Below are 13720 nucleotides of genomic sequence, written 5' to 3' on the forward strand. Positions count from 1 at the left end.
ATAGGGCTCAAGATCGCACCTGAGTCCCCATTATTACCGTGTACGCCTTCAAAAGAAAGCCGGTCTTCCATCAAGCATCTCATGAGTCGGCGTCTACTGGTGCGTTCCATATCTGGTTTTAAACTGCTGTCGAGAATAACTCTTGCGAGGCCTTTCAGAGCGTTCCCCAGGCACTATTCTGATACGGCCACCACTGCAAAGACCAATGGGACCATCTTGCGGAAGCAGTTGCTGTCGTTGAAGCCCATCTCACCTTCCGACTCGCTGTTCATTTCATGCACGGTGTTCAATTCCGAGGGGAACATCATCTCAATGTCTGAGAAGTTCTCCAAATGGTCCTTTTTAACTGAGCACTCGCTTTTCCCCAGAGATTTGAGGAAAATTGACAACTCCTCCATCGATATTATCCCGACCATCATGTGCAAGCCGGACTGCATCGTTATCAACTTGCTACATATCAAAGCGCTCATAGAGCGGGACAAGGTCTACGTTTTCGATACTACAAACCCATCTGCAGCTGCGAAATTGAGTGTGCTCATGTATGACTTAGAGTCTAAGCTGTCCTCCACCAAAAACAACTCTCAATTTTATGAACATAGGGCCCTAGAGAGTATTTTCATTAACGTCATGAGCGCTCTGGAGACAGATTTCAAACTGCATTCACAAATCTGTATCCAGATCTTAAATGATCTGGAAAACGAAGTTAACAGATTAAAGCTAAGGCATCTTTTGATCAAATCCAAAGATCTTACGCTTTTTTATCAAAAAACACTATTAATAAGGGATTTACTAGACGAACTACTGGAAAATGACGATGATTTGGCAAACATGTACCTGACCGTAAAAAAGTCCCCCAAGGACAATTTCTCGGACTTGGAAATGCTTATAGAGACTTACTACACCCAGTGTGACGAATACGTTCAACAATCAGAATCTCTGATTCAAGACATCAAATCTACAGAAGAAATTGTTAACATCATTCTGGATGCGAATAGAAATTCCTTGATGCTGTTAGAGTTGAAAGTAACCATTTACACATTGGGATTTACCGTAGCATCCGTCCTACCTGCATTTTACGGTATGAACTTGAAAAACTTCATCGAGGAAAGCGAATGGGGCTTTACATCCGTTGTGGCATTCTCCATCATGTCTGCCCTGTACATCACCAAGAAAAACTTCAATTCTCTAAGGTCAGTGACGAAAATGACCATGTACCCAAATTCAACCACAAACCCTAATTCTTTCCCCAAGACATCAATATCCACTTCTGTATCAAGTAAACTACGCAAAAGGCGAAACTGGTGGAAACTGACCAGGCAACGGCTGGCAATATTGCTTTACGGTAGTAACTATTACAATGCCGCGATGTCGAACAACAAGGGAAATAAAGGCTTCTTGAAATTGAAGAAATTTAATATGGAAAATGACTTGAAAAGTAAACAAGACAGAGATATGATTTGGAAATGGTTAATAGAAGATAAGAAGAATTGAAGCGCAAGTACTTCCCTCCATGATATATTCTACAACATTATTAGCATAAAACCTGTATATATACACATATGAAAAGAAAAATGAGCCCGCGTCTCTTCTTTTATCAGCAATTCTTTTGTTTTGTTTTTTAAACACATAAATAATTAAACTAAGACTAATTATACAATGGCACTTTTTATCGAGGGTAAAAGTAAACAAAAGGAACTTCCATGCACTTTTTTTTTACAGTTTTTAAATAGAAAGTTTCTCTTTGAACAAACTTTCTAAATCGTCGACGGCATTCTTGATAGCAGCTGGCTTATCACCCATACCTTGGAAAACGTTACCTTTACCACCAGCTTTACCACCAATGATATTAGAAACCTTTTTGGCTAATTCTGGACCATCAATACCCTTGGCCAATGCGGCATTGGAGATATAACAACCGTGAGCAACACGACCTTCTGGATCATTACCGGCAAATAAATAAATAGATTTATCCTTAACACCGTCATCCGATTTCATGTAGTTGATGGCTTCGGTAATAGCTTTGGCATTTGGAGAGATGTCGATGAATTTAACCAAATATGGAGCATCCTTATTAGTTTCGAAAAAAGCCTTCACTTCGTCCAAAGTTTCCTTATTTTCTTTCTTGGCTCTTGACTTAACTTCGTCCTTCACAGCCTTCTCAATTTTGTTGAATTTTTGCTTTAGTTCATTCTTCGTAATAACGGAAATCGACAGTTGACCAAGTTTGACACCAAGTTCCTTCAATTTCTTTTCCTTGACTGGAGAGAACGGCAGCTTGTCTGCTGCGTCCAAATCAGCACCAAACTGTTCAGCCAATCTTTGAGCTTCAAAGGCTTCAGTACCGGTAACAGCAACAATTCTTCTGATACCCTTGGCAATACCACTCTCTTCTAGAATAACAAAGTACTTGATATCACCAGTCTTGTTGACGTGGGTACCACCACAGAATTCAATAGAGTATTTAGTCCATTCTTCGTTAGCTGGGTTGGCTAGTAATTCATCGATTGGCTTACCTACAGAAACAACACGTACTGGGTCTGGGTAAGTTTCACCAAAAACAGCACGAACACCATCGATAGATTTGGCCAACTCCAATGGAATTTCTTTGTAAAACACTTGCAAGTTTTCTTTGATTTGTTGATTGCAGACATCCTCTACCTTCTTCAGTTCATCGCTGGTAACTGCCTTCTTGTGAGAGAAATCAAATCTCAATTTCTCTGGGGCAACTAAAGAACCCTTTTGATCAATATCATTACCTAAAGTTTCCTTTAAAGCAAGGTTTAGGATATGTGTACCAGTATGGTTGTTCTTAATAGGGAAACGGCGTAGTTCATCGAAAGAAGCAATAATCTTTTCGCCAACAGATAATTTACCTTCTTCCAAAGAACCGGTATGGAAAACAAAACCGTTATATAATTGGACATTCTCAACGTTAAATTCGGCAACATCATCGATAACGATTTTACCTGTATCATATTCTTGGCCACCTTGTTCGGCGTAAAAGCATGTTTTGTCCAAGATAACACCGTACTTCTTACCTGGTTCAGTGATCTCATCGACGAATTTGGTGCCGTCGTGTAATTTCAAAATGGTACTTTCGATATTGGCGCTACCGTATTTGAATTCATCATTGGTTTTAGGTACTTTGGCGTCGTTCAATTCAGATAATTCGTGAACGTTTAGTTTAATCAAATCAGATTGATCCTTCTTACCACCCCTTTTAGATGCTTCATAGGATTCTTGCTTTGCCTTTTCAAAACCTGGACCATCAATCTTTAAACCTTGTTCTTCAGCCATCAATTCAGTTAAATCAACTGGGAAACCATAAGTATCGTACAATCTCCAAACTTGCTTACCGTCCAAAGTCTTAGACTCGGTCTCCGAAGCAGCCAAAGCGTACTTCTCGAATAATCTTTCACCACGATCCAAAGTCTTGGCAAAAGAAGCTTCTTCTTCATCCAAGATTTCAAATAGGAATGCAGGGTCCTTGGCTAATTCAGGGAAAATGTCTTGAACTTGTGCAATCAAAGTTGGGGACAAAGTGGAGAAAAAGTTACCGATTGGGTAGTTCATGTATTTACGTGCGTAACGGGCACCTCTTCTTAGAATACGTCTTAAAACGTAACCTCTACCCTCATTGTTTGGAACACCACCATCAGCCAAGGCAAAAGTTAAAGTACGGACATGATCGGCAAGAACTCTGTAAGCGGTATCGATACCATCCTTGTCATCTTCGCCGAATTTACCGGAATATGGTCTGACTGAAGTGATTTCTTGAATACGGTCAAATAAAGGTGAGAAAACATCGGTATCGTAATTAGATCTAACGTCTTGTAAGACAGAGACCAATCTTTCGAACCCCATACCGGTATCGATATGCTTAGCAGGCAAAGATTTCAAAGAGCCGTCTTGTTCTCTATTGAATTGAATGAAAACTAAATTCCAGACTTCCAACACATCAGGATCATCCATGTTCACCAAAGAAGATGCGTTTCTACCACCAATTCTATCGTAATGGACTTCAGAACAAGGACCACATGGACCTTGGTCACCCATTTCCCAGAAGTTATCCTTAGCGTTACCAGGCAATATATGGTCGTCAGGGACACCTACATTTTTCCATAATTCACGGGCCTCGGTATCAGGTTCCAACCCCAACTTTTCATCACCTTCAAAATAGGTAACGTATAGTCTATCCTTTGGAATGCCGTAGACTTCGGTCAACAAAGTCCAGGAGTAAGTGATGGCTTCTTTCTTGAAGTAGTCACCGAAGGACCAGTTACCCAACATTTCAAAGAAGGTATGATGGTAGGAATCCTTACCAACGTCCTCCAAATCGTTATGTTTACCACCAGCTCTGATACACTTTTGAGAGTTGTAAGCTCTCTTCAAGGTGTAGAAATCAGAAGCTGGATCGACGGTACCTAAAAAGATAGGTTTGTATTGGTTCATACCCGCGTTAGCAAAAAGTAAAGTTGGATCATCGAATGGAACCACTGGGGAGGATTTAACGAACTTGTGCTCCTTGGATTTGTAATAGTCCAAAAAGGTATTACGGACATTGGCAGCGGTCCACTTTTGCTTATCGCCGATCGTCATTATGGTTCTTGTTGATGTAGTTATTTGCTTCTTGAAAGAAAAAGTCAAGTTTCTGAATCCAGTAGCAGACGTCGTCTTGTCTTTAATATAAAGATCTTTTAAGCACACCTCTTTTCTAACTTTTTTTACAAATTTTGAGTACACTGATTTATATTGATAGTAATCGCTAACTGCACTTTTCTTGTTTTACTCATCCATCCATCCATCGAGCGAATTAAGAAAAAAAATGAGAAAAAAGAAACTCGCAACCCGTAAAACATGATATAAAAGGCTTAATTTCATCATAGGGGTATGTGCTAGTTTTAGTTAGGTTATGCTTTTTATATTTGTGCTTTTCGTAGGGTTGAGTTGAAAACTAAACTGGGTTGGCGTAAGGTGGATTAAATCGACCTTTTCGATGCCGTATTCTCGAAACACAAGTATACTACACCTATTGTATAATTGAGCTCACTGCTGGAACTATTTGAACACGTTCTGGGGCCTGAGATCCTGTCTTGCTGCAATAAAAAGTGAGGAATATATGGAAATTATCGAAATGAGGTTACCCGAACTTTCACTAGAGGTTATAATACGTATACAAAATGGTACAGCTTAATAGTGAACAGCTTGTCGGATAGGTTATCAAATTTGGGACTATAAATGTGTATATTTCCGCGTGTGTGCCTTTATTGAATCATGAGACTGCTAGCATTGGCATGTATATTTTTTTATGCGCCGTTTTGTGCATTGGCTCATAGTTTACGGTATGGAATACCCGAGTCTGCTCAAGTTTGGTCCATTTTAGTTCACTTACTAGGTGATCTTGATGAACAGTTGCTCGCTGAACTGTACCCCTTGGTTACTGGTTTGGATGATGAAACCGATACTCAAGGATGCCTTATAGCGTCGACGAGTGACGCATTAAGGAAACAACATGGCAAAGAAGATGTGGCAGATCTTTTAGAACTATATGGCAGCCTTTACCCAATGGGCCTGCTACAGGAGGACGTCAGCTCCATTACCGATCAAGACGAAATAAACGGGAACTATTTTATCATGAATGGGAAAAGGTATGACAAGCCCGATGATGTGTTCTACTTGAAATCCAAAGATTTAACAAGTCAACAGAAGATTCCAGACATTAATGTCATACAGCCTTACGATGTCGTTATTGGTGCAAATCCAAACGCACCTGTGCTGGTTTTCTACGGTTGCCCCACGGTTGACAACCTCGATTTTGAAGAGTTTAATAGGAATCTATACATGGAAGCTATGAACGAAGAGGCGAAAATTAGATTTATCTGGAGATCAACATGTTCTCTTGATGGAGAAAGTGTGGAGTATCCTTTGAATTTTCCCCTCGGGATAACCTTACAAAATGGTTCTAATTTGAACTCTATACCTCAATTGAAGAAAATATTATCCACCATCCCTAATGACGTGTCAGTTGAAACAAATCACGAGCTTTATGATTTGGATCCTGAAGAGTTACATGAGCTCGATTTAAAGGTCACGTCGTTGATCTCGAAATTTTATCAAGAGAAAAATGATACGCTAGCTACTTTACACTTCACCAAGAATATCATTAACAACTTTCCTTTAGTCTCTAAGCAGCTAACAGAGATTGTACTTGACAACGAAGACATTAAAGCTAGCAATGAAAAACTAAATTCCAAGGGCTTCGACTATAACATGTTGGGTCTCTATGTCAATGGTCAAAACTGGAAAATTACTTCGCTGGACCCATATAATTTGCTTAATGCTTTGAAAATTGAATACCAGAACTTACTGAAAATTACAAATCTTCTACAAACGCACGAGGCCTCGAAAGGTATGTTAGATTCCAAGTTTCTACTGAACAGGTTCTCTCAATTCTCTCTGGGGAAATTACAAAACTTACAACCGATTAAAATGGATCTCCACACTATTCCGGGGTTCTCAGATTCGGTGATATACTTCAACGATATTGAGGCCGATCCACAATATAACGAATTAATAGATAGCGTTCAAGCGTTCTTTGAAAAATCAAAATTTGGCGAGTTGCCTGAAATAAGACAAAACTGGTCAGAAATCATATTTGTTATAGACTTTGCTCATTTAGAAGATAATGACGTCAAGGAGGCATTGAGTGGATTAGTTCGTGCCATTAATGTTATCTTTCAAGGCTATCCACAAAGAGTAGGACTTCTCCCATATAATTCAGGTAGTGATGATTCCGTTGTTAATAAAATATATGAACTCAAGAATTCAACTAACGGCTTGGCAGAATTGAAAACATTTTTGGAAACAATGCTGCTTGCTGACGGTTTAACTGCCAACACAGATGCGTCAAAGTATTCTCCAGTCCCAGATGTTCATGGTTTACTCGATGAACTTCAAATTGGTGAAACATCGATTATAATTAATGGTGAGGCTTATCCATTCAAAAAAAATACCTGGAACTATTTAATTGCCAAAGTTATCAAGAAAGATACTGAATTTATACGTAAAGAATTGAGTGTTTCCTCCCCAAAAAACAAACAAGTAAAGGTCAGAGACTTGTTACATTATAAGTCTGCAAATTTGAGACACAATAAATATACGCCAAATTATTTTGCTGATTCGTTGTACTCTACAGTCAATAATACTGCATTAGAAAATATTGGTAAAGATAGAGTAACGACATATACCAAAGATAAAAGGTACAATATATTACACACTATCACATTGGTTGACGACTTCAATTCTATTCATGCCTTGGAAAGACTGCAGAATTTGCTGGGTAGTTCTTTTGTTGGTGTGAGGGTTAGGGTCATTCATTTAGGTGATTTATCAAACGCTTGGACTCAGCTGCAACATAGCTTTTCCGACAGCGATTCAAAAAGCTCCATAAATAAATTGATCAATAACTTGAAAGTCAAGAATGGAAAAAGCAAAACGTCGAGAAAAAATGCCTTAAATCAACTAGGACTCCATAAATGGCTCCCAGATATCCCATTATTTGAACTGGAAAAGGGCACGTTCATTGTTTTGAACGGAAGATTTATTCATCTTGATCCTAAGGAGGTCCCAGAAACAAAGCATTTTGAAGCAATTATAAAAAGAGAAGCGGTCAGAACCATCGATTCAGTGTTCTCTTTAGACCTACTTTTCCCAGGCTTCTCACAAGAAAGAATGGATCCTGACTTTATTGAAATGACTTCCTCTATCCTAACCAAATTATTCTACCAGAGTACAAATATTTATGGCAACGGTATTGATTATACTACTGAGAGTAGCTTGCCGAGAATGGATTTGAATCAGTTCTTCGAACCAAATAACTTGACTATATTTGATGATGGAAAATCATCTCCTATCGATTTATTGCTAATTTTAGACCCCCTAGAAGAAAGATCTCAGTTGATTCTCTCTCTTGTTGATCAAGTTAAGCATTTGAAATTTATTAATGTACAAGTGATTTTAATGCCGACAGTAGATTTGAACATTGTTCCTATCAGGAGACTTTATGTTGATGACAGAGAGGTTATCAAACTGGTAACTTCCGAGACCAGCCTGGTTGATTCAGAAGTGGATATGGAAATGGACGCCCCAAAGTCCTTTGTGATAGACAGCGAGTTTCAGCTGAAGGAATTGCTCATAGAGCTGCATGCTTTTTCCAACAAAACGGCTCTTTCAGCCGGCAATATTGATGGTATAGGGGGCGTATGTCTGGAACTTGTCGATCATTTGGGAAATATTATTGACAAAACCATAACGATGGACACCTTTGGGTACGGACAGTTTCGGACCGACAGGTTTTTAAAGGGCTGCTCTATCAGAAGCTGTGATCCAAGGTATACTGTTCACTCTTTTTCTACTGACGGGCATCCCGGGTTTATACCATCCAATTCTCTAGATATACTATCGTACAATCCTCATAGAATCGCTGTGAAAATAACTGAAGAACCCTCATACGGGGAAGAGCACAAGGAAGGTGGCAGCGATGACGCAACCATCAACATCTTCTCCGTTCTGGAACCAGGGCTAGATGAGGAAGAAAAGTACAAACAAATGGTTTTGTCCATACTGTCCAAGTGTTCTAAATTGCAGCAGGTAAATTTTTTTATTTTAGAGCAACAATCTATTTCCGATTCGCTAAAAAAATTCTGCGAATACGTAAACGCCTCCGGTGAAATGAGAGGTACTATCACTTTCTTAAAGTACGAATGGCCACAATGGTTGAGGCCGCAAAGATTCTCTTCAAGAAGAAGGGATGTTTCTAAATTTTTATTTTTAGATGTCATTTTCCCTCAGAACATTTCCCAAGTATTGTACATGACACCAAATGAAACCCCGTTTGATCCGTTTGATCTGTTCCAATTTCAAGGGCTCAAGCGGGCACCATTAGGATTATTCAGAATGAGCGGTAATGGGTATTGGAAAGAAGGTTATTGGGAAAAAATGCTAAGGGAAAATAACTTAGAATTTTACTCTACTGAGCCAGGCTTTCTTGTAAACTTGGAAAGATTTCGTCAACTAGATGTTGGTAATAAATACAGAATTCACTACCAACGTGTATCGTCTGATGCCAGATCACTGGTTAACATTGGTCAAGACTTAGTTAATAATCTACAACTTGAGGTTCCAATTAGGTTTCTCAAGGCGTCCTATAAAAGTAAATTGATTACTGATGATGAACATGTCTCAGAATGGAAAGAAAGAATTGATGCCTTCGTATCTTCTTCTAGTGATGGAAAGGCTTCTGAAGAAGGTAAAAGTCGCAACAACCAAGGTTACGAGGATTCTATACCTTTGCATGATGAATTATGATCAAACTGTTGAGGAACTTTTACAAGGCAACGATTACACGACTATTTGAAGATATATATTTTGCATAACACTTTTTTTATAAGAAACTATATAAGATCTCAAGACACATACAAAGCTTCATAAAAAATGCTTCAAAGTATTGGAATAAGCGAATAATACGCACTAATTTCTAAAGGTCTGATGGGGACTATTGTGCCAGTGTTCTTATGGTCATCTCAGTTATTTGACATCAAAAATCATTAATCAGATATCTACGGTTGTTTTCGCCTTTTTTTTTTTTTTTTCGAGCAGATTGCAATCAGCGATGAGACCCACAATCAGATACCGTAAACAGATACATAACCAGGGTTTTAAGAAACTGATAATAGTTCACTTTTCCCATGAGTCAGTCATTGTCGGAACTCTTTTTTTTTATCAAAAGTGGATTATCTGTAGTATTACAGGACTAAAATGACAGCGCCATTGTGGCAAAATAAGAATGAGAAAAACCACACTGTTAAACGAGTCTTATCAACAGATATGACCGATAACATTTTGAGTAGCACCAGTACAAGCCCAAAGGAAGAAGACTCTAGAAGCTCTTCCGCCGTTGACATACGATCCGGAACAGTGATCAACACTCCTGACAATGTTAGCAGTACTAGGAAGAGGCTTGCATGCACAAATTGTAGAAACAGAAGAAAAAAATGTGACTTGGGATTTCCCTGTGGGAACTGCTCTAGGTTAGAATTAGTCTGTAACGTTAATGATGAAGACTTAAGAAAGAAGCGGTATACCAACAAGTACGTCAAGTCTTTAGAAAGCCATATAGCTCAATTGGAGACCAATTTGAAAAACCTTGTTCAAAAAATCTATCCTGATGACGACCAAATGCTGAATCGAATGATGGTAGGAGATGTTATGTCAGTTTTCTCAGAAAGGTCCCAAGTACCAGATGAATATTCTGATCAAACCTCGCCGCTTCCAATCCCCGCAACTAGAGGTACGTTTATTATTGACAATGACAAAGCCAATCAAACGCCATCGTCTTTTAGAAAACCAACACCTACATCTACCATAAACTCTGGTATCTTTGATTCCCAAAAACAGGATTTCGCTAATTCGCTTGATGGCCGATTACTTTTACCAAGGTCAATAACTCCACAAGGTGAAAAAAGGAAGAAGCCACTAGTAAAGGGAAGTCTTTATCCTGAAGGCCCCGTAAGTTATAAACGGAAACCATTGAGTACGCCAGACGGTTTGTTGTCGGCATCTTCATTAGTAACGCCCGTAGATCCAGTTACTTTTCCTGATGGTATAACAGGGAACAACCCCACGCTTGAAAATGGCGGACTCAAAAAGCGTATATCTGATTTGAAGACCACTGTGATTGTAAGGGGATTGAATGACGATAATCCTAACTCTCTCAATAACGATCCAAGGATTCTGAAATCCCTCTCTAATTTTTATAAATGGTTATATCCTGGTTACTTCATTTTCGTTCACAGAGAGAGTTTTCTCTATGGGTTTTTCAATCACTCTAAAAATAACTACGAAGATTCTAATTACTGTTCTGTCGAATTGATTTATGCCGTGTGTGCAGTGGGTTCAAGGTTAACACCAGATTTACATGAGTATTCAGAAGTGTATTATGAACGAAGTAAGAAAACACTATTACAACTTGTCTTTGATGAGCAAAGTACGGCGCGCATCACCACAGTGCAAGCGTTGTTTTGCTTAGCTTTCTACGAGTTAGGAAAAGGTAATAATCAATTAGGATGGTATTTTTCTGGTCTGGCTATTAGGGTCGGCTACGATATGGGGTTCCAATTGGACCCTAAAGTCTGGTACATTGATGATAGTAATCTACAGTTGACCCAAAGTGAACTGGAAATAAGATCAAGAATCTACTGGGGCTGTTACATAGCAGATCATTTTATCTGCCTAATGTTGGGTAGAACTTCCACGTTAAGTGTCAGTAACTCGACCATGCCAGATTCAGATGAACTACCAGAAGTAAACGGTACGGAAGAGTTTAGGTTTATTGGAAGACATGTTTTACAGATTTCACTGCCATTGAAAAACTTGATAATTTTATCAAGACTTGTACAAATTTTCACTTCCAAAATTTTTATTGAGTCAGAAGACATAGCGCAAAAAGTAAAGTACTTGAATACTTTCAACTCTCAAGTTTACAACTGGAGACAATCCCTACCAGAGTTTTTGCAATGGTCTAAGACGCTCATTGAGGACGATGACGTATCCACTGACCCTACTATATCGTACTTCTGGTATTACTACTATATAGTACGGCTTACTTTCAATAAGCCGTTTATAGAAGACTCCCATGAATCAGAGACAGTGGTTATAGAGATTATTGATGATTTGAAGACTCTGTTAGACAATTTCGGGAAGAAATTCGGAAATTATACCAAAGGTAACCTCTACCAAATATACGCCTGCCTACTGGCCATCAACTGTCTGAAGAAGCTGAAGGAAACGCGCTCCAGTGAGCAAGATTCGTGGAATGCACAACTAGACTTTTTCAACCACATCTTTTATACACAACTGTCCCCGTCATACGAACTGCCGAAGCGACTACAAGAGGACACGGAGCTGGAAACAGAACAAGAAAACCAGACGTTGAACCAAGTCGGCAACATAAACTACACGCACGACTTCTCGCTCTCCCATGAGATCGATGATCTTATCAAAGAGCTTTTCGGAGTAGGCACGCCCCAGAAACTCTAACAAGCCTTTCTCTTGTCACTTTTTTTAGTTTCGGCGGCTAAAAGGCGATGCGGTGCACAGGCGCGGGGTCCCTGAGGAAAAAGAAATGTGCAAATTACCGTTTCTTTTTCCAGTTTTGTGGTTCTTCTAGAAGGATTTTTTATCAACATAACCTGGGCTGAAAACTTTTATAGGATCTTATATAGTTGTGTGAATAATTACTCTGGTTTAAGTACGTTATAAGCGTTATAGAGCGTGGCAAGACTACACACATTAGAAAGACATTTTATTAGATAGTGATGCTAGATAACATGCAATTTCACTCACCTGCGCCGGAACATCCCCGATTGAATGAAAGCATAAACGGAAATCCCGCTTCGCATCGTTTGGGTTACAAACTCCACCAGAAGGTACAGAGACTGAATATGGTCAAGGAGAACATTGAGGGGGAATTGAACTCGATGGGCTCTGCACATGGCCAAATATCCGTCGGTAGCAGTATCCATGCTATCGATTCAAGTGTCGATGACTACCTGATACCTTCTCCGCCATTGTCGCCCAAACTGAGACATTCTCCTATAGTAAGCCAGCCGCAAGTGATTGGTATGAAAGCCGACTGTCGGGACTTGATCATGTTGACCCCTGTTTGGGAAACGGGGTTGGATTCGCAGAGGTACAATTACAACACTAGGAATTTCTTATCGCAGTATAGCTTCTTTCGGGATATGAAGATTACGAAAAGGTTGCCTACAAAGGATTTTAAAAGGTCGAAAATGGTTAGACCGGTAAACAATCCAGAAATACTACCCAAGAGAAGAAGGTACGATAGGAAAATTAAGAGAAGGTCAAGAGAGATAGATGACGATGACGGGGTCGGATTGGAAAACTATGACGAAGAAAGTAGCCCTACTCGTGAGGTTCCTGTCAGATCAGTGACCCCTATACGTCAAATCAAAAGATCACTTCATACTATTTCTTCCCCATTGGCATCTCAAGGCGTGATTAACAGTGTTCCCAAGTATGTTCCGAGTATGTCATGGGAAAGGTTACCTGATTACTCTCCTAATTTATGTACTTTATCCAATGACAATAGCAAAGCTCTAAGAGTGGAATGGAAAGGTTCTCCAATGGATCTGAGTCAGGATCCGCTCAAGCAACATTTGCATCCGGCAGAGTTGGTGCTGGCACAGATTTTAAGACTACCATGTGATCTTTATTTGGACTCCAAAAGAAGGTTTTTCTTAGAAAAAGTTCACCGGTTCAAAAGGGGGTTGCCATTTAGGAGAACAGACGCGCAGAAAGCTTGTAGAATAGACGTTAATAAAGCATCGAGGCTATACGCTGCTTTTGAAAAGGTGGGCTGGTTACAGGATACGCAGTTTGAAAAATATCTCCAAGAAAAATGATAAAAACCACTTTCGGAAGGGTGTATCTTATTCATCATCTCTAAATGGGTAAATTTAGTAGGTTTTATATAATGATCTCATTGGGTTAGGCAAAAATGAGACATTTAAAGGGTTTAGGTTACAATTTATTTTGTTTTTTGAAATACATATTATATATTTTAATTATGGTTTAGTATATAGATTCATATATATTTAAGGGTTTGTCTTTTGTTTTATTATATTTGTTTTTATTGTTATCT

The 13720-nt window shown here is 39.1% G+C and overlaps 3 protein-coding genes across 3 annotated transcripts; all 3 read left to right on the forward strand.

Moving 5' to 3' along the window:
• Nucleotides 1-5274: 5274 nt before the first annotated feature.
• KRE5 (Kre5p) lies at nucleotides 5275-9366 on the forward strand (the record flags this gene model as incomplete). Its single annotated transcript, XM_018368144.1, has 1 exon — nucleotides 5275-9366. The coding sequence occupies one exon, from the start codon at nucleotides 5275-5277 to the stop codon at nucleotides 9364-9366; it is 4092 nt and encodes a 1363-aa protein (XP_018219526.1).
• A 450-nt stretch (nucleotides 9367-9816) lies between these two features.
• TEA1 (Tea1p) lies at nucleotides 9817-12096 on the forward strand (the record flags this gene model as incomplete). Its single annotated transcript, XM_018368145.1, has 1 exon — nucleotides 9817-12096. The coding sequence occupies one exon, from the start codon at nucleotides 9817-9819 to the stop codon at nucleotides 12094-12096; it is 2280 nt and encodes a 759-aa protein (XP_018219527.1).
• A 278-nt stretch (nucleotides 12097-12374) lies between these two features.
• DI49_5150 (uncharacterized protein) lies at nucleotides 12375-13481 on the forward strand (the record flags this gene model as incomplete). The annotated part of the gene is made up of 1 exon (XM_018368146.1): nucleotides 12375-13481. One exon carries the CDS (start codon nucleotides 12375-12377, stop codon nucleotides 13479-13481), a length of 1107 nt encoding a protein of 368 aa, XP_018219528.1.
• Nucleotides 13482-13720: the final 239 nt, after the last annotated feature.

The sequence above is a fragment of the Saccharomyces eubayanus genome, chromosome VIII, assembly GCF_001298625.1.
Source record: "Saccharomyces eubayanus strain FM1318 chromosome VIII, whole genome shotgun sequence".
In the NCBI taxonomy this organism is placed as follows: Eukaryota; Fungi; Ascomycota; class Saccharomycetes; order Saccharomycetales; family Saccharomycetaceae; genus Saccharomyces; species Saccharomyces eubayanus.